Raw genomic sequence first — 21,711 nt, 5'->3', positions numbered from 1 at the left:
AGGAAATATAATAATAGTTTGATTGTAATAATAACAAAGTATAACAACATTAAGAATTTTGATCTTTACAATTCATCAATAATTAAAATAATAATCATTGATATCAAAATGATCATTAAACTTTATTTAAATGTATAGTGATTGAGATATTAGGAGCTGAATGAAAAAAAAAATATAACCAATAGCAATATAATCATCCAAACTTGTTCATTACCGGTTCATCCCAGTTTGACCGGTTCAATACTAGTTCAGCACCCAGACCAAACAGGACCATTGGCCAATTTTTCGGTTAAACCAGCTAGTTTTGTTTGTTTTTTTCCTTGCTATAAACTCAATATAATGCATGTCTCATCACTTTTATTTGTGAGAAGCCTCAGCCTCTATTGAGAAAGATTATTAAATTGTGAGGTTTTTCTAATAACATTAAATTAAACTCTTATCTTCTACTATATATAAGATATATTTATCTTATTTTATTTCTTATAGTTTTAACTTATTTCTAACCTAGTCCTTTGACTTTAACTCGGTATGATTTTACTACAAAAAATAATTGGAAATTTGGAGGAAGTTGGATGGAAAAGATAAGTATGGGCCTTGGGCCTATGTCATATCCACGGCCCACACGGTCCTAGCCAGCATGATTTGGTTTTCATGAATGATTTCTTTTTGGGCTCCGAGGACCCTATTGATGGGACATTATGAAACTTTGATGGTTTAAATTTAATTTTAGGGAAATTGCAAATAAATACCCCTAAATATGTAAAATTACAATTTGGGATTTTTATTTTGAAAAATAGCAAATAAGGACCCGATCTCACTTTTATAAATATGAAATCATGGTAAAATATATGAAATACCCCTAAGTCAAATGACAAGTTGACTATGAGAAATAACAAGTTCACTTTAACGAATAACAATTTTAGTAGATCAAATCATAACTTAGTTGAGGAAATGCCAAATGACAAGTTGACTATTGGTAACAACAAGTTCACTTTAGCGAATGACAACTTCAGTAGACCAAATCACAATTTGACTGAGAGGCATTTTAGACATTAAACCCACATTTCATATTTACAAAATTGGAACCTGGTCCTTACTTGCTATTTTCCAAATTTAGAATCCCAAATCGTAATTTTACATATTATGAGGTCTTTATTTGTAATTTTTTCTTAATTTTAATGATTCATATTATTTTTTTTCTTCTTTATTGTTTATTACTCCTCTAATCATTAATATAAGACCTATTTAATTAATTTGATCAGATTAAGAAACTTAGATAAGTTAGTTAATTAAAAGAAATGTGACACATTTTTTTTAAAACACCATAATCTTTTTTTTGAATACATCATCTCGCTTTTCTACTTAATTATGATTGATGGAGTATCCATAGAGATAATTTAGAAAAAATTGATAAATGTGAAAAATGGGTATTATATTTAGAATCAAAACCAACTCAACAATTGGGTCCTTTATTAAGGACATGAGGAGTATCATTTTTTAATTATTTGCAGTAACTAAATAATATTGATGTTTATGGAAAGCTTATGCAATTTTAAGAATCGTTTGAATTACAAGCGTGTCTCGTAATTACACATTTTATGTGAACCAAAACTGGAGATTTCTTTTTTTTTTTTTTTTGACCAGAGAAAACTGGAGATTTCAAAATGAGGCACATTATTAGCTTGTTATAAACATCACATATCGATGACACGATGATATTAATTATATTTAATAATTTTCAAAACTTATAGTTTGAACCATGCTGAATTATGTGAGTGTAAAGTTTTCCCCAACATGCGTCAATAAAAGTAAAAGTTTATTTAATTAGCAAGAAAGCCGCATATGACGCAGGTTTGAATCTAACTAGTTGTTGGACCCCAAAAAAAATCTTACTATCTGTGAATAATTTATAAGTATTTATGTAAGGATTTTTTTAAACTTTGGGGCATGTTATAGTTTTAGAGAGTTTTTGAAACCAACTCATCTAAAATTTATTATTATCCCAAAAAAATGTTTTCCATAATTTCTTTTATTCATAATACTAAAATATGAAATTTTGTTTAAAAGAAGTATATTATTGATGTTGATTTTTTTTTATTTATGATGTAAAATCGCTCTTTCCATGCATTAGGCTTTGCCCCCATAAAAAGTTCGGGCTTTGGAAAGATAAGTTATATTAGGTTAATTTTAGAGAAGTTAATAATAATACTAACAATAATATAAATTAAATTATTTTTAACCTATAAAATACTGACAAACAACCGTATTAATTGCGATTTTCCTTTCTAACTAAAGTCTTGTCCATTGATTTTTGGAAGTGGTCCTAGTTCCTATTCCTAATTTATGACTAAATTCAAAGCAAATTAATTAAAGTACATGTAAGTTGATCAACCATCACCTAATATAATTATAACAAATTTCTGACTAAATTCAAAGCAAATTAATTAGAGCACCTATAAGTTAATTTACGATCACCAAATAACTATAACAACTTGATATCTACATTTTTAGCCAGTCTCCTTCCCTCTCCAACCAAGTGGGATGTATTGTCAATTTGACCTATGAATAATGTTTTGAGAATGAGATTAAATTTTCAAATATTGGTTCAGAACTCAAAAGAAATGGTTAAAAAAAACTGGTTAATATCTGGGGAAAAAACCGATTAGATTATTGATTCGATCACTTTTAACTTTTATTTTTATTACTCCTCCTGTCCTTAATTTGGTACCTAATTGTTGAGTTGATTTTGGTTTTAAATATAAGACCTATTTTTCATATTTATCAATTTTTTCTAAATTATCCCTATAGATACTTTTGTCAATCATAATCAAGTAGAAGAGAGAATGAGAATATTAAAGAAGATGGTTATGGTATTTTAGAAAAAATATATCATATTTCTTATAATTAACTAACTTACCTAACTTTCTTAATCTAATCAAATTAGTTAAATGGGTCTTATATTAAGGATAGGAGGAGTATTATTTTTGGTTGTTGATATGAAATAGCAGTGTCATTTTAAGGATCATTCTAATAAAATTTAGAACGCTTATATATAATTGTTCTTTGAAAAATAATGGAAATAATATGAAAAGAAATAAATTAAACGAAATTTGGGGTTTATTTGGTTTCTTGTTTTGAAAACAATTTTTTATTTTTTAAAAACAGAAAAACAAAAAAAAACTTGTTTAATAATTTGTTTTTAGTTGATTGTTTTAAAAAGCAAAAAACAGTAAAATGTTTTTAAAAACTAAAAAACTAAGACAACTTTTACATGTCTTCTTGTTTTGTTTTTGTTTTTCTGTTTTAAAAAATTTTGAGAAATCTTTTTCTCTTCTCACTTACGCTCTACCACCTATCACTATTAGCGACAACTATTACCTATCAAATTTGATTTTCTATATTTTTTTCAAACATGATTTTTTAAAATTATTATCCAAACAAATTCCTTTTTTTTTTTGTTTTCAAAACTTGTTCTGAAAAATAATTTAAAATTGTTTTGAGAGAAAAAAACAAAGAACAAAAACAAACAGGCTATTAGATATTATATTTTCGTTTTTTTTTTTATTTGGCACCAATGCAAGACTCGGAGCATGGGGGAAGACAGAATCTCTTACAAGTCATACGAATGGATATTCTGCATAAAATATATGCCGCACGGATCTCATGAATCTTAAAACAATAAAAGTTGTTAGATGCACTATGTGCTTCGCTCCATTTTTAATTTATGTTCTTTGTTTATTTAATAACCTTTAGAAGTTATTTTTTAAGTATTTTTATAAAATTTTGTTATTATTATTTATAAAAATATTTTTCAAAATTTATATAGGAACTAAGAGAGTGCTTTTAATGAATTGAGATTATGCATGACGGGAAAGAATATTTAATGAAATGTATTTGTAAGAAAAGGAGATAATTTTAAAGACATTAATTACAAGTCATTTTTAAAAATAATTTATAATTAAAAACATAAAATTAATCATGCCATTAAAATTATACTAATTTCAATTCATGGATTATAAAAAATTATGCTAATCTAACAAGATAAACTAAGAATACGAAATTGTGATAATTGAGGCAAATTTGATTAGATTGAAAGTTTCAATAAAAAAAGAATAAAATAATCAATACTCAGCGAATTCCTATAATATAATTTAGAGAAAAATAATTATTTAATTCCTTTAATTTTGACTTGGTTATAATTTAGTTTTTAAAACTTAACACAGTGAAATTTAATAATCCCTTGAGTTTTAGCCATTTATTTTGTTGAAATTGTTAATAGATTAGACTTCAATTTTTTTTTCCGCTTGAGACAGCAGATAAAGAAAAGAACATGAGTACAAAATTTGGAAAGTGCATTTATTAGGAAAGTTTTAACCTTAATATTTCTAGCCTAATAAAAATCAGTTCTAAGTTCAAACTGACTTGATGATATTCTAAGTTATTAAAAAAAGGGAGTTAAGGCCATTCGAAAAAAAAAAAAAGGGAGTTAAGGTGCTTTTTTTTTTTTTTTTTAAGTTTCTATTGTTGGATATTTAGAAGTTTTTAAATTGTAGCAATATTGCTCCGGCTATTATATATGTTAAGTTTGATCATGAATTAACCAAGTACATTGAGCTGGTAAGTCCACATATCATTCACTCTTTTTTTTTTTTTTCCAAAGTAAGGATTTAACACTAATTTTGAAAAAAAAATCATTGCTACTATACTTTTCAAGCATGTGGCTCGACCTTATCATCTACATCTTTCAAGAATTCTTGTGAGTTTCTCCTCTTCATATATTATTTATACTCCTCTAGTTCTTAATATAGGAATTAATTAGGGAGTTAATATTGGTCATATATATAAGACCTATTTTACATGTTTATCAATTTTTTTCTAAATTAATCCTATGGATATTCTCCCAACAATAATCAAGTTAAGGAGGGAAGGAATTGAGGAAGATACTTAGGGTGTTTTGAAAAAATAAATATCATATTAATTAATTTAACTAATATTTTTAATCTATTTAAATTAGTTAATTAAGTCTTATATTAAGAATCGAAAGAAATTATTTTTTTGCTCTACTTTTGTTCTTATAGAAAGTACCAAACTAAGAGCGAATGATAAAATAACAAATATATAAAAAGAATTGTTTCTACGTAGGAGAAATGTCATTAGGTTTCTGAACTAGAAATGAAGTGGATAACTTTTAAAAAATAAAAATAAAGTAGATCACACGTGAACTTATTAGTTAAGCATATTTGGTTAGCTAGTGGTTAAACTTAACATAAATAGCAGGTTAGGTAACATTACTACAATTTGAAAACTTCTAAATACTTAGTGCTCCTTAATAAAAACTTTTTAGGACAAACTTGCATTTTAACCCAGAAAAAAAAAAAAGTGAATAACATGTGACTTGTCAACTTAACATACTTAGTCAATTAGTAGTCAAAATTAACCTAGATAATGGTTAAGGTGATATTGCTACGATTTGAAAACTTTCAGAATGATATTGAGAAAAAAAAAATCCAAATACCTAGCACTCCTTAATAAAAAATTTTAGGATAAATTTGCACATAGTTCCTAACAAAAACTTCGATTTTTCTTATAATTTATTATATAAACTTTAAAGGAGAAAGAGTTGTCTACGGAGTATGCCCTACTTATCAGCCGTGACACATGATCCCTCTTTATATGCGATCCAACGACATTGACTGTTCAGTTATTATTGGACTTCTGTTACTCATGAAGTGCCCTGTTTGGCGTCACTTATTTTTAGCTTATAAGTAGCTTATAAGCTCTATAAGCCCGATTGACATAATAGGTTTGTTTGGATCAGCTTTTCTGCAATCGGGTTTTTGTATGAAAAGCTACAATAAGCTATAAACTAAGGGCCCGTTTGGATGAGCGATTGGAAAAGCTGCTTATTGGAAAAGCAGCTTATGGATAAGTGAAATGGGATATAAGCTAAATTGAATAAGCTGAATTGTGTTTGGATTGGAGTTCAGAAAAGCCCGTTTGCAAAAGTGAAATGGATAAAAAGCTGTTTGGATTATGGTTGAGTAAAAGTAAGTTTGGTTGTAAAATGATTAAAATAGGTATGAGTTTTAATAAATAGTAAAAAATAGGAAAAAAATAATTTCACATAATACAATGGAATTAAAATAATTTAATACGAATAAGTGAATTAAATTTTTAAAATTTAGAGTAATCTAAAAAATTATTTTAAATATAAAGTGAAAGAAGGAAAAAATTGAATAGAGATAATATAATGATGAAGTAAAATTTATTTAGTGAATTAGAATTACGAACTGTAGAGAAATCATAAAAAATATTTAAGAAACAAAGTGCAACATGATAAAAAAAAACATAATAAAATAAATTTAAATTAATTTAATACGAAGAAGTCAACTAAACATAATTTAAATGGATAACAAAGTTTTGAACTCCAATTGACAAAATAAAATAAAATAATATTACATAATTAATTATTTGATAAACTATGAACGATTTGGTCTCTGATTGCATCACGAACACGATTCATATGCGATGAAGACTGTGATGTAACGTTTGAAGGCGATGGTTGACTAGCTTCAGCCTGATCATGTTCGGCCACTATATTATCCTTCACCCTTAATAATCTAATTGATAAGAATATGATAGGTAATAATTGAAGGCAAAAAAAAAAAAAGAATACTTAGGTCAAATTACTTAAATTGGTTAAAAATGTTTTATTGATGTGTAAATTAGAAGAAAACTTATCATAAACTAATAAGAACCGGATCATTTGACAACATTAATTGATATAGAATGTATTTTGGCTCATTCTTCCTGTCGCCTACAACACTCATTTGCAGGTAGCAATTACATCTGTGCCAGATTTAGCCCAAAACTCAGATCTAAAAATCAACAAATGTCAAGCATTCATCACAAAAAATTATTCATCACCGAAACACACCACAAAACCAGGCCAAGAAGAAAAAAATAACACAGCACGGTGGTTCGATCAGTCAATCTATTAGCTCACACCAGATCAACAAACACACACCCTCCACATGCTTTGATTAATACCGTATCCTACATTCACCGAAAAGCAATACAACACGAATCGGTCAACCTGGCTCAGAGCAGATCAATCGAAGTTTGGCAGAGGTAGATCAGGCTCAGATCTTCGACGCACACCTGAGATGGACCAGCTGACGGCGGCGACGGAGCTCACGGCAAGTGTCGGTGGTTCTGGGGACGGAGGATGAGGGGAGGCAGCTCGCGTGAAGGACCAGCCTTTCGGTCACTCGAAGCCACACCCAACACGAGGACCTCACGGCGGAGACGCGACGCAGCTCATGGCAACTCTCGGTGGTTCTGGGGACGGACGATGAGGGGAGGCAGCTCGCGTGAAGGACCAGGCTTTCGGTCACTCGAAGCCACACCCAACACGAGGACCTCACGGCGGAGACGCGGCGCAGCTCACGGCAACTCTCGGTGGTCGGACGACAAGGCGACGGAGGAGGCAGGATGAGGGTCGCCGGTCGGGTAGAAGGGAGAGCAGATGGGAAAGAAGAAAAGAAAGAACGAAGGCTCCAGGAGACCGAAGACGCGAAGAAAGACCGAAGACTTGAGGAAAAAAAATTGAGGACCGGCTGATAGGATCCAACGGTAAAAAATAAGAGCTTATGATTCAATAAGCCATAAAAATTGGCTTGGGCCAGAACGTGCGTTGAGGAGCTTAAAATTCATAAGCCACTTTTTTTTCCAAGCCCATCCAAACAGCATCTGAATTCCAATCGGGCTTATGCTGACTTTAAGCTACTTATAAGCCCCTCAGAAGCCCAACCAAACAGACCCTAAAATTAACAGCTTATGACTTATAACTTATGGCTTATAGCTTTTGAAATATGGAGAGAGAAAAAGTTAAAAAATTTATTACCTCTTTTGGTTCTTATTATAAACTTCAAATAACTAATTTGTAGATAATAAAAAATCAGTTAAAATTAGTTGAAAGTAATGAATAAATTAGAAATATACTTTTATTTTTAAATATGCTCATAAAAATATACTTTTATTTTTTCATGTTTCACTTTATATTTAAAATATTTTTTGTGACTTCTTCATATTAAATTATTTTAATTTCATTGTATTATGTGAAATTATTTTTTTAATCATATTTCATTATTTATTAAAATTCATACCCATTTGGGTCATTTTACAACTAAACTTATTTTCACTCAACTATAATCCAAACAATCTTTTACCAATATCACTTTTACAAACTAACTTTTCTGAACTCTAATCCAAACACAATTCAGCTTATCCAATTTAACTTTTACCCAATTTTACCTTTTTAAAAGCTATTTTTTCAATAAACTACTTTTTAATCGCTGATCCAAACGGACCCGAAGTCGATGGCCATGGAGGAGAAGCTTCACCGGAACACGGCATGCAAGACACACTTGATTAATGATAACAATCAGCGTCTCGCCGTTGCGACATCCGATGCTTCTCCCGTCCAATCGTGTCCCAGCGTGAAAAACGAGGACATCGTGGGATCCAATGAAAAGAGAGAGAAGAATTAGTTATTGGTCAATAGGAAGATGCCACGTGCCATGACCACGAGTTCCAGCCTCTCCCTTCCAAAAGATTTTACGCCTTCTAAAATTGTTATAGGGAAAATTACACTCAGGTCCCATAAAAAGGTAATTAATTTCAAAAAAGTTCTTAGAAATCCCGAAATGATTCCTAAGTCTCCACGGACTTGTGTGTAATTAATTTTAATTATAAAATTACCTATTTACCCCTATTAATTTGAACCTAATAGAATTCATTTACAACTTCAATGGTAACTGTTGACAATCGGAGGAGAAATGGTTGATAACCTTAGCAATGCCCATGGTATTCCACAGAGTGAGTTGTCAGGAGCACTGCCGAGGTTATCAATCACCTCTTCTCGGGTTGTCAACAGCTATCGTTGAGGTTGTAAATAAATTACTGTAATAAAATTAATAGGGGTAAATAAGTAATTTCATAATTACAATTTATTACACACAGGTCTCTGGGGACTTCAGAATCATTTTGGAATTTCTAGAGACTTTTTAAAATTAATTGTCTTCTGTGAGACCTGAGTGTAATTTTTCCATTGTTATATGATGAAAATAACAAAAACGTTTTAATATAATAAAAAAGATTAGTTTTTAAACATTTGTCTTTGTTGAAGGTCGTTAAATGAATCTTTAACCGTGTCCTTATATATATCTTAAGAAGATGGAAATTAATTAAGAAGTTAGATAGTGATTGAATTTAGTTTTAAATATAATTTTTTATTAATTTTATTTCTCATTTTATTATTTTTACTTAAAATAATTTATATAAACTAGAAACTGATATGTATAATCAAATATTATCTGTAGTCCTTAATATATAAGTTAAATAATTAATTTATGAATATTAAAAAAAATCCCTCTAGTTTTTATTGTAAGACATTCTCAATTAATTCTCACATGTAAAAAAATAACAATTAAAGTATTAAATATGTCTTAAATTAATAAATTTTTTTCAAATTTACGTAAATAGAGAATCACATAATTCTACTAGTGTTTGGGTTAGTTATTTGCTTATATTTATGATGAAAAGTTACTTCTAAAAGATGCCTTATAATAGGGTTATATATTAAGTTAATTATTCATAATGAATATGTGTCTTTTTTAAAACATTCTAATTAATCATGAGTAATGGAACTTGGGAGTACTCTTTGATGAAACATGAGACATTTAAAATGTGTAATTAACATAGGGACTACTTAAAAAAATGAATAAATATATTAAACAAGGTATATTGAGATTTTATATTTACGACGAAATTGAATTTTTGACTAATTTTTAGGGATAATTAATCCACAACTCCTTATAGTTTCAACTAATTTTGAATCAGGTCCTTAAAGTTTTTTTTTCTTTTTATCAGGTCCTTATACTTTCACCTGTTTTTAATTAGGTCCTTATATTTATTTTTCTTTTTATCAAGTCCTTATAAGTTCACTTTATTTTTAATTAAGTCCTTGAATTTTTTATTCTTTATTTTATAAATTCTAATAGTACTATTATATAAACATAAAATAGTATATATTATTTAATATTAGTTTATAAACAATAATATTCTAAAGATATTGAATTATTATAATGATTTTAATTTTTTCAGCAAAAAAATTAATTGTTCTAAAAAAATTTCCTGAATTAATTAATTCTATTACTTTTTTATTACATAATTATTAATTTAATTTGATTATTAATATTTTATATTTCAGTATTAATCTATTTAATTAAGCTTATATTTAATTAATAAATAAAAATTAAAACTACATGGACCTGATTAAAAATTTAGTGAAATTATAAGGACTTAATTAAAAGAAAAATAAATATAAGGATCTAATTAAAAAAAGGTAAAAGTATAAGGACCTGATAAAAAGAAAAATAATTATAGGAATCTAATTCAAAATTCGTTGAAACTATAAGGACTTACGAATTAATTAACCCTAATTTTTATATTAATAATAGGAAGTAGTGTTATACAAAATTATTTTAAGGAGATAAACTATCTTCAATTTTTAATATAAGAGCCAGTTGAGATTTGAATTTGGTCATGAATATAAGAACTAAATTTACTTTGTCTCCCAAATCTATAATTCATTATCCATAATATCTTTATTGATTACACATTTTGACCTATTTACATCCAAGAGTAGTTATAATTACAAAAAGATACTTTAAAAAAATTAACTCATAACTGTAAATTGTTGTCAATAACTAATTTAATTAATTTTCTTAATTTATTTAAATTAATTGTTATATTAAGAAGAAGTAGGTAGCATGTTATAGTAATTAACTAATTTATTTCCCTTCATCAATGACAAATTAATTCTTACATTAGGCATGAGACGGAGTCTGTTATTTATATGTACAATATTCAAATCCTATTTTCGCACTTGTGATTTGTTTCTCTCCCTGTCGCGTTCATAAATACTGTACATTTCTATGAAAAAAGTCCATAAATAAATTAATGCCCTCATCTGTTTTGCAATTTATGATATTAATTTATTTATTAAATAATTAACCAAGTAAAAATTTATTATCTAGCCATTATTTTTTGCTATAATTTTTAAACAAATTTTCATACGGAATAAAAAATAATGTAAATTTGCTGGTTTTATTTTCTTACATTCTAGTTTTCCTAAAACATGACCTTCAAAGTTAATACTTTTTTCAAAAAAAAATAAAAAATAATATTTTTCATTAATATTTTCTAAAAATCCATTTTTTTCCGAATAAATTTATCTTTATAATTTCGATAAAATATCAGTTATTTGTTTAATTATTTTGACTTCACGAACAAACCCAGTAGGCATTTTAGTCATTACAAAACAAATAATTTTTATTTTTCGTTAATTTCACGCTCTTCACATGAAAAAGCCTTGACCGTGGCTCTGCCCAACAGTGGGAATCTCTCTCCTCGTTTCCCTCGATGGTAATATAAAAAGCGTTTTAGGCAGCTTCCCATTTCCATAGCCTTTCCTCTGTCCTCTTCTCTTCTCTTCTCTTCACTGTGTTAGTATTCTTCGGAGCTTGTGCTAATGTCAGATCTAAAGTCCAAATTCTTGCAAGTATACTCAGTTCTGAAATCGGAACTACTCAACGATCCTGCATTCGAGTTCTCCGATGAGGCTACCAATTGGGTCGATCGGGTACGTTACTTTCTTGCTATAATCGCGTAGTTCACTAGCATCTTGTTTCATGGCCTTTATTTGCTCTGTCGGGCGCTTCCCGCCTCCGCCTTGAGACTCGGGCGCTTGTCTTGCTTGGTATGGTTCTCCAGCTTGCTGATGACGAGATCTTTTCTTTTGTTTTTCCCCCCCCTTTCTTAAGTTGGGATAAGACAAGATAAAATGGTTTTGAAGCAGTTTCTGTGTTGGCGAGGAGTTCAAATTTTCAGTGCAAGAAGATGCGTTCTCGTAGTTTTAGAATGGGGCTATGAGATTAGTTCAAGGTTGACGGGATATTGCAATTCTGCAAAGCTTGTTCAAGTAAAGAGACCTCATGTCCAAATGGTTGCAACTATTGTATAATATTATCTGCACTTTAAAGTGGGAGAAATTGCGTAACAGAGAATTACGGGGTGATATTTATATGGCTCTATTGGTAATCAAGATGAGGACAGTGGGTTTCATTATGATGTCAAGACGACTTTCGGAAGTTTGAGTGGGTTTTTTTTTGCTTCACGCTATTAAACACTGTAAAATTTATAGCAATAATTAGCTGTGCTACTAAGCCACCTAACGTTCTATGGAAGTGAAATGACTTGAATCACTGTACACGTAAGCTGCGGTAATTTGAAAATTCTAGTCTATTCATTTCAAGTGAGATTTGTGATATATATTTTATTGTGCGTGGATTTCATCTAGCGTGTTTTGTTAGCACTTGAATCATACTGTGTCGGGGTTAAAGTGGGGAATTATTATAACAATTGAATTCTTTAGTGATAGCTTTCATCCTTTGTTTGATCTACACCTTCTGCTGTTACTGGCAAAGTGCTCTAGACAACAGTTTGTTTCATGTAGAAACTTCTTTGTGGTTCTGCTTTTTAGTGCTATCTTGTATATTCAACGTTTGCCGATCATTTTCCCTACCTCCCTTCTGTAAGTGCGAAACATTTGCAAATTTATGCACAAATGAATTGCCAAAAGTAGTTACAATTTTATTGAATATGCTTATATATCTTTGGTCCTGCCCTTACCGTGCTATGTACTCTAACCTATTACAGATGCTGGACTACAATGTGCCTGGAGGTGGGACTCAAGAATTTCTTTTAAATTTGTGATGAAGAACTTATCAGTTTATTATAATTATAAAGAACTAGGAGAAGAACGGGGTGTATCCACGAATTATTTTGGAAACATAGATCTTATTCATCTAAACGTGATTATAACTTACATTACAGGTAAGCTGAACCGTGGACTATCCGTTATTGACAGCTACAGACTGTTAAAAGGTGAAGAGTTAGGTGAAGAGGAATTTTTCCTCGCTAGCGCTCTTGGCTGGTGTATTGAATGGGTATGGCAATTGAAAAATTTATAATTTCTTGTTTTTTTTTTTCCTTGTTTATAATTCTTGTTCCTATTCTCCGGCCTATGGAAAATTTATTATTCTTCAATGCACAGAAAAACTAGGTATTTATGATAAAATTTAAAATTTAGGGCAAATTTTTATGAATCTTGATATCACAAGGTATTAATATTCTAATAGTTTAAACCTTTTGCCACTTGAATGCTAGCTTCTGAACCACAAGATACCAGAATGCATTTTATCTTCTTCTTCTTCTTTGTTTTTTGTCCTAACCACTAAAGAAGATATTGAGACCATGTGATGTTGTGGAGGAATTTCATCGCATGCTGTTGATGACTTTTGCAGCTCCAGGCATATTTTCTTGTTCTTGACGATATCATGGATAACTCTCATACACGGCGTGGTCATCCATGCTGGTTTAGGGTGCCCAAGGTTTGTAGCAACAGCAAGCATAGGTCGTGAAGTTAGTTTTGTTATTTTCATAGCTGTTGAAGCACCTGACTCCTCCTTACTATATGATACAGGTTGGCTTGATTGCAGCAAACGATGGGGTTCTACTACGAAATCATATTTCAAGAATCCTTAAAAGGCACTTCAAGGGAAAGCCGTACTATGTGGATCTTCTTGATTTGTTTAATGAGGTTATCCACACTTCTAAGTTAAATGATTTTTTTTTTTCCATAATATATTATTAATAAGCTAAAACTTGATACGTGTTCTTTCTATAGGTTGAATTTCAGACTGCTTCCGGACAGATGATTGATTTAATCACTACCCTTGAAGGAGAAAAGGACCTGTCAAAGTACACATTATCACTGTGAGTACCACTAGAAAACTGGAAAAGAAATAATTGGAAAGGCCAGCTCATATGCGGCTACAGTAAGAGAAAGTTCTGATTAAATAGGAGAACTATGCCATTTCCTTTCTAGATTGAAATCAATTGCTGTAAAAGAAAGGTGGAAGGAATGACTCCACAAAATAGATATCTGCCTCTAAGTTAAATATCTATGTTATTCTATGAAGTGATTGGATGTTCCAGTGACATGACAGAGATATGCTTAATCCTGCCATCCTTGAGCTTACTTGTGTATTAGTACTGCTCAAGATAATTATGAGTTTTGCCTGTTGAAAATCCTTGTTCCTTGGCAATGGTTAATTTCTAGTGCTGTTTTCTGCTACCCTTAACCCAGATCACACGTTATTAGTATTGGCACTGCTTGGGAAAATGCTATGGATCCATTTTTGCGTGTTACTAGTATTTATCCTCTGACACTGCTCTACCTTTTGATGCAATATTATATTTTATGCTTTCGTCCCTTTTCAATCACCTGGTTCAGTGTTTGAGTAATTAACGAATAGAAGTTCTGTGCAGTCACCGCCGCATTGTTCAGTACAAGACTGCATATTACTCATTTTACCTTCCAGTAAGTATAAGCCCTTCCCGCAACTGTGTTAATCTAGGTTTGTTTGTTGCTGTATTTCATATGAGATGCCAATCGTAATCAGTTGCTCTATTTTCTGCTGTATCAGACTATTAGAATGTTGTCTTCCCTGATCTAACATGAAAATATGCTGACAATTAGAAAACGTTGATTCTGTATAGGATTGTTAACTCATTTTGTTCAATGTAATGCATTTTCGAGATAAATGTTTTCTTATTGTCCCCTCTTTTTATCGACTCTGGTATATCTGATCTTGTGTTGATCAATCATATGTCTTCTCAGGTCGGATGTGCACTGCTCATGGCTGGTGAGAATCTGGATAACCACATTGATGTAAAGAACATCCTTGTTGATATGGGAATCTACTTCCAAGTGCAGGTAATATTTAGTACGAAATTGGAACCCCCCTATCTCTGGAATTAACACAATCACGATTAAGACGGGTCACAAAAGCATTATTTGTCAATGAGCAAGTGGCATGTTCACTTTTTACATCTCTCTTGATGTGTTGTATAACTATTATCACGACCCCCATGTCAAAAGCTGTAAGCTTCCAGTTTTTTCCCCTGTCCCCTTCTTTTTCTTTTTCAGGATGATTATTTGGATTGCTTTGGTGATCCAGAAACAATTGGAAAGGTGGGTATCATAGTTACTGAGAATGATTAATCTGTTCTTAATCTTCAAATTGGATTTCTCATTCAAGTCATCAATGGCGCCAGATAGGCACAGATATTGAAGATTTCAAATGCTCTTGGTTGGTTGTGAAAGCATTGGAACTTAGCAATGAAGAACAAAAGAAAGTGTTATATGTAAGAAGCTATATTATTGTGAATTATAGTTTCCTACTTTTCTCGGACAAAGCTGACTATTACTGTTTGTGATTCTCAGGAGAACTATGGGAAGCCTGATCCTGCAAACGTTGCTAAAGTGAAGGCCCTATACAAAGAGCTTGATCTCCAGGTTTAAGCTTCATCCATTATGCACGGTCATTATAATTTAGTAGAAAACGGAATCCTTGATAAAAATATATTTTTGCGTACCAAGACATAAAAGATGACCTTCATGGCAAAAGTAGAGAGAAAAATCGTGACGGTCAATTAAAATGGAAGATAAACACAAGAAAGCCATGCTTCCATCGTCATCAAAGGGCACACTAAAACTATTTACGGGCATTTGACATAGTAGTGTCAAAGTTTTCAAGTGGTCTAAGATTCTGGAGTTCAATCTTAAGTTTTATTACAAGCTACTACTGCCTTCGGTCCTAAATATAAGATTGCATCACAAACTAGATTTTATATTTAACATCGAAGGCTGTATTTATTATGGGTCATTCACTGAATTCCAAACCAACAGGGTGTATTTGCGGAGTATGAGAGCAAGAGCTATGAGAAGCTTGTATCTTCCATTGAAGCTCGTCCCAATAAAGCTGTTCAAGCAGTGTTGAAGTCCTTCTTGGCTAAGATATACAAGAGGCAGAAATAAAAGACACTGGAGCGCACAGCTAAGGCTGAGGAAAAAGGTGCAGGATGCAAAATGGATTGTGAAGCTTTTTATCATGTTTTCGAGCTGGAATTTTTCTAGTTCATTAAAGATTGATCTTCTTGTATTTTGTTCTGTACACTTTCCAATAACACCTATCTAGCTATCAATGAATTTCTCTGTGGTTCTTTTTCAGATTTGTTTTTGGGGCGGTGTCTTGATTATCTTCCAGGCCAATGTTTTCTATTAGGGTGAGTGGTGAGGTACTGTTAAAAAGCTGCCTCATCACCAAAATAATATAAAATAAAAAGTAAATGTCTGTTAAATATTGCTTATCCGCTCATTTTTTTTTTTTTTTCTTTCCTGTCATGGAATTCAAATTAGATACAGTTCTATTTGAAAAAAGAAAAAAAAACGCGCAGTGGATCAATCCAATTTGTCAAGGGATTTAAACAATTCATTCAGAAAAGATGAATTAGTAAGAACAATATAATATGATGAGTGCAATGAATCATATTAAGTACAATAAGTTTTCCACTTTTTTGTCATTTAAAAATTTGATGTAACTGTGATTTAATATTTGCATATATAATTTTTAAAAGAAAATAATGGGTCAGATTTCAGATCCCATGTCACTTGACAATTTATGTTTAAAATTTAGACTTCAGAGTTAATTTTTTTTGTTAATTGAATCACTAGAACATTAAAACAGACAAAAGTTACAAATGAAAAAGCAATCTAACAGATACAAATAAAGTAGTACCTACATATCTAAAAGAAGCAGTAAATAAACACGTAGACCGCAGAATCCTCGGATAACAATTTAAAATTTTTAAGTTAAACTTTTTTCATGTTTAGGTAAATTACTTATAACCATTTCGGCGTAAATATTTTTGTCTGCGCCTCAATTCAATTCAAAGACAGCATATAATGTACAATTTGCCACTTGCCTGTCCCTCAAATTCAATTCTATTTGGACTTGGTCAAAATAATCAATTCCATAAAAAAAATTATTTGTATTTATTTGTTTCAAGTCTTACTTTCATTTTACGCATTTAAATAACTGTTTCCAAATTGAGGACAAAATATTTTTTTCATTATTTAAAAATTTAAAGTTATCAAAATAAAAAAGAATAATACATCCACAAATCAACATGAGCATTCTTCACATATGAGTAAGAACTTTATTACCTTAAAAAAATCTTTTGATTTTTCTGCGGTCCTTTATTCCTTAAAACTGAATTTTTATTGGCGAAGCTTCTATGATGCTGCATTGACCGTATGAACTATGAAGGAACTAATACCCATGTCCCTACTTACAATTTCTTGACCTAACATTAATCAGCATCTGAGCATTACTTAAATTTTAATTTTCATATTTCGTACTCGTACTTTTCATATTCAAAACTGAAAATTTTTTATTCTAATATTTATTTTATTTATTTTTTGGATCCCTAATTATTCTCCTTCCTCCTTCCTAACTTTTTTTAACTTAAATATGCTTCTTCAAATACAAAACAAATTAGAGGAAGCTTTAGCTTTCCAGAATGTGGTCACCTACAACCAAAGTTAAGGACATTCTATTCTTCCACGTTTTCAAGTCATGCTTATAAATTGAATCTTTGTTTCGTGAGAAATGAGTCCTTTCCATTTGATCAACTTACATAATTTAAATTTTGGTTTTTTATTTATTTTAATTAATATTAATGATAAAATTTGTGGTTGAATCATATGCTTAACTTTAAATTGCTCATTTGAATAATTAATTATGTTTTTACTTAAAAAGACTGGTTCTTTTCTTCGTAGATAATCCAAGTTCTTGTTAGCGAGTATTGTATTTATTTTTTGGTTCAAATTTTAAAAAAAAACTATGATTTAGTTTTCACTCAAAACATCCCAACCCTTAGACTGGGGATCAATCTTAGAAATTAAAAAATGGGGTTCATGTTAAATGAAAGCTTCAAATTAATTAGTTTTTAATTGCATATATATATTTTATATGCTATGAGGCTGATTAAAAAAATTGCTTCTAGCATGAATAATTTTACATTACAAATTTCACTGCAATCAATTGATTAAAACAGATGGCAGGAATTTCATGCTACCATCAAAAATGTATTGATTTCCTTAAACACCTCCTAATTATTTACATTGAAATTACTCCTATTAATTGCAGTTCTTTTAATATATGATATTATAGACCTAGGTTTATATTTAATTAATTTACCTGTTAAGAATGAATGACTAATTTTTAAGGATAAACAAAAGGATAACCTTTTCTTTTGGCCAGAACAAAAGTATAACTGCAAAACACATGAAAAGGGCTCAAAAATATTTATATAAGCAATGATCATGATTGCATTTGCCCCAAAAAGAGGGTGACATCTTTATTGTGGGGTCCATTTAAATAAAGATCAAAGATGGCTCTTTCATTATTCTTGCATTCCAATCTCAAAATTGAAAATTCATTGCCCAGTTCTCTTGCCTTTGAATCAGTCCACCGATGCCATTCATACTACATTTAATGTTTGGCTTTCTTTATGAGCATTTTTTCTTTTTAATAATTGATTATTTCAAAACTTAGTAGAGTAATTACAATTAACCTTCTTCCACTTTGACATTTCTAGCAAATACACCCATCTGATTTTTACTTTGGCAATTGATTGATTTGGTCTCTCACGTAGTTAATTAAGTTATTACCATTTTAATTAATTATTTTTTAAAATAATAGCTTGTATCCCCTTCAAAGTTTTTAAACATATCGGGAAAAAGGTAACTTTAACTCGCTTATTTTGTCATTAGTAAATTAATTTTACAAATTTAATATTATATACCAAAGTTCTAAAGATTTTAATTATTTAAATTTATTTATTATCCATTCTACAACTAAGTTATTGTTGATATTAAAAAAAGAATTAAGAAAAATAATAATATGGCTCCGTGGTTGCGTCAGAACCGTGAGACGATTAAAAATGGGTCAAATAGTCAAACATTGAACACGCGGTGGCTAGTGGCTGCTTCTTTCACTGCGAAAGGAAAAAAAAGTCCATGAACTTTTGAAGTTGAAATCTGCGTTCCCTCTTCTTCTCTTCCCGTTTCGGACATCAAAGTTTTCCATTTACAGTCTTTATGTTTGTTTCCATTAAATACGTCTCTGTGTAAGGTTCCTGGGTTCAATCATTGATTTTCTTTGCAATTTCTCGCTTTCAAATTCCCATCGTTTCCCTTACTGATGAATTTTCTTCGTGTTCCTCAGTTTTTTTTTATCACCACTGTTCAGTCCGAAATGAATAGTTCTTTCTTGAATTGATTACAACACAGATCAGCAGTTTCTGCTGCATTTTCTGGTATATTCAAGGTCAAGATTTTACGCTTGAGTTCTGTAATTTTTTCTGATTTTGGGATCACTTTCTGGGCGTTGTGCTTCCAATTCTTTCATTCATTTGCTGTACGCTAGTCCTAATCATATTCTTCTGCATACGCTGTTCTTTTTTTCTTGGGGAGGTCTTTTCTGGACTAGCTTTGATCTCTTAGGGTGATTGAAGTTCGTATTTTGCTTTGGATTCTGGTTTATTTGCCATTCTTGGAAAATGAAGCTTGTAGTTCGGGTAATTGAGGCCAAGAATTTGCCGCCAACTGATCCCAATGGGTTAAGTGATCCGTACGTGAGGATACAGTTGGGAAGGCAGAAGTTCAAGACCAAAGTGGTCAAGAAGAGCTTGAATCCGAAGTGGGATGAAGAATTTAGTTTCCGGGTTGATGATCTCAATGAGGAGCTGCAGTTCTCTGTAATGGATGAAGATAGGTATTTCAATGATGACTTCGTGGGACAGCTCAAAGTGCCAGTTTCACTTGTATTTGAAGAGGAGATTAAATCTCTTGGCACTGCTTGGTATTCTTTGCAGCCCAAAGCAAGAAGTCCAAGAACAAGGAGTGTGGTATGCTATATGGCAAGACTTATACCTTGTTTGCTATGGTGCTGATTTTATATTGGGAGGGAATTTAGTTATTCTAATATTTTTGCATTAGTTTCTCCTGTGGAAATATCAATGATTTTGCTTAGGCTTAGCGTTTCATATAATTGGGTCTTGCAATGAATTTTATACGTCTCGTATTTTTATTGAAGAATCAGATAACAAATCTACAGAGAACTAGACACAGTTCTTTCTATTCTCCTTTCTAATTTTACTTGCTTGCCTAATTGCTAAGTTAAAGTCGTGGATTTGTTATATTGATTTCATGTAATTTAAGCAGCCAAGACCTGTGAGAATATAATTTGCTCACTAAGTGTAGAAACAAATTGATAAATTATAAATTATAGCTTTCATTTATGTTGTGGGCAATTTGCTGCACAGATTGTGACAGTTGTTTGCTGGACAGGGGAGATTCGTTTAAGCATATATTTTCTCAGAATAATTCATCCTCCGACTCAAATAGTAGTGGTGATCAACCATCGAATGCATCTAATGAATCACCTTCAATATCTCTCACCAGCAGTTCATGCTCATCTCCAAAGAGAATTCAAGAAACCACACATCTAAGGATGAAAATCCTTTACCCAAAATCATTAGCTGGTCGAATTGCTCAAATGTTCAATAAAAGTTCTGATATCACTTCAACAGTACCTGAGAGAAGCGTGGACACAGATTCATCCGAAAATAGTAAAGATGAGGTTGATGAGATCAAGACTGAGGATCAGTCCTCTAATGAAACTTTTGAAGATGTTATGGGAAAAATTCAGTCCGTAGATCAAGGCTCTGAAATTCCAAGCAATTTACCTGGAGGAGTGCTGATAGATCAACTGTATGTCATTGCACCAGAAGACTTGAATACGTTAATTTTTTCACCTGATTCAGATTTCCTCAAGACATTGGCAGATTTCCAAGGCACTACAGAACTCCAAGTAGGACCTTGGAAATTTGAGAATGAAGGCAAGAGCTTGAAAAGATCACTTACATACATCAAGGCTCCCACTAGATTAATCAAGGCTGTCAAAGCGTTTGAGGACCAAACATATATTAAGCTGATGGAAAGAATTTTGCCGTCCTAGCAAGTGTCAGCACTCCAGATGTTACATATGGGAGCACCTTTAGGGTAGAATTGCTCTTTGTAATTACACCTGGGCATGAATTGCCATCAGGAGAACAGTGTTCACATCTGGTGATATCATGGCGAATGAATTTCTTACAGAGTACCATGATGAAATCAATGATAGAAAATGGGGCTCGTCAAGGTGTGAAGGACAACTATGATCAGTTTGCAGATTTGTTATCTCAGACTGTTAAACCTGTTGATTCAAAGGATCTTGGCTCCAATAAGGAACAAGTTTTGGCATCACTACAGGCAGAGCCCCCGTCAGATTGGAAGCTGGCAGTCCAGTTTTTTGCCAATTTCACTGTTGTCTTAACATTTTTCATGGTATTGTATGTTCTTGTCCACATTTGGATGGCTGCACCCAGTAAAGTTCAAGGGCTTGAGTTTGATGGGTTGACTTGCCAGACTCAATTGGTGATTTGTTGTTTGTGCTGTCATAGTTCTTCAAGGCGAACGATTGTTGGGTTTAATTTCACGCTTTATGCAGGCCAGAGCACAAAATGGTAACTCCACAATTGCCTTCCTTTCTTTTTTCGTGATGTTTAATTGAGAATTGTATTGGCTATATTTAATTATCTGACAGTATTGGAAGAATGTAATATCTTGTGAAA

The 21,711-nt window shown here is 31.2% G+C and overlaps 1 protein-coding gene and 1 pseudogene across 1 annotated transcript; both read left to right on the top strand.

Moving 5' to 3' along the window:
- The first annotated feature begins 11,508 nt into the window (after positions 1–11,508).
- LOC114727386 (farnesyl pyrophosphate synthase 1) lies at positions 11,509–16,204 on the top strand. Its single transcript, XM_028914101.1, has 12 exons — positions 11,509–11,707; positions 12,784–12,808; positions 12,961–13,073; positions 13,431–13,517; positions 13,610–13,726; positions 13,814–13,902; positions 14,458–14,509; positions 14,810–14,905; positions 15,119–15,163; positions 15,247–15,336; positions 15,416–15,487; positions 15,881–16,204. Exons 1-12 carry the CDS (start codon positions 11,597–11,599, stop codon positions 16,007–16,009), a joined length of 1,026 nt encoding a protein of 341 aa, XP_028769934.1. The 5' UTR covers positions 11,509–11,596; the 3' UTR covers positions 16,010–16,204.
- Positions 16,205–19,596: 3,392 nt separating this feature from the next.
- Positions 19,597–21,650, top strand: LOC114727277 (C2 and GRAM domain-containing protein At1g03370-like; annotated as a pseudogene).
- Positions 21,651–21,711: the final 61 nt, after the last annotated feature.

Source organism: Neltuma alba, unplaced genomic scaffold, assembly GCF_004799145.2.
Source record: "Neltuma alba isolate B1F8T4 unplaced genomic scaffold, ASM479914v2 tig00002436_pilon, whole genome shotgun sequence".
NCBI classification, from domain to species: Eukaryota; Viridiplantae; Streptophyta; class Magnoliopsida; order Fabales; family Fabaceae; genus Neltuma; species Neltuma alba.
This window is presented reverse-complemented; position numbering and strand designations above follow the sequence as displayed.

Excerpts from the sequence above, each read along its gene's own strand:
- LOC114727386 (XM_028914101.1), top strand. The coding sequence starts at position 11,597 with ATGTCAGATCTAAAGTCCAAATTCTTGCAAGTATACTCAGTTCTGAAA. Across the intron at positions 13,074-13,430 it reads TTGGCTGGTGTATTGAATGG|CTCCAGGCATATTTTCTTGT; the intron begins GTATGGCAATTG and ends TGACTTTTGCAG. Across the intron at positions 15,164-15,246 it reads ATCCAGAAACAATTGGAAAG|ATAGGCACAGATATTGAAGA; the intron begins GTGGGTATCATA and ends CAATGGCGCCAG.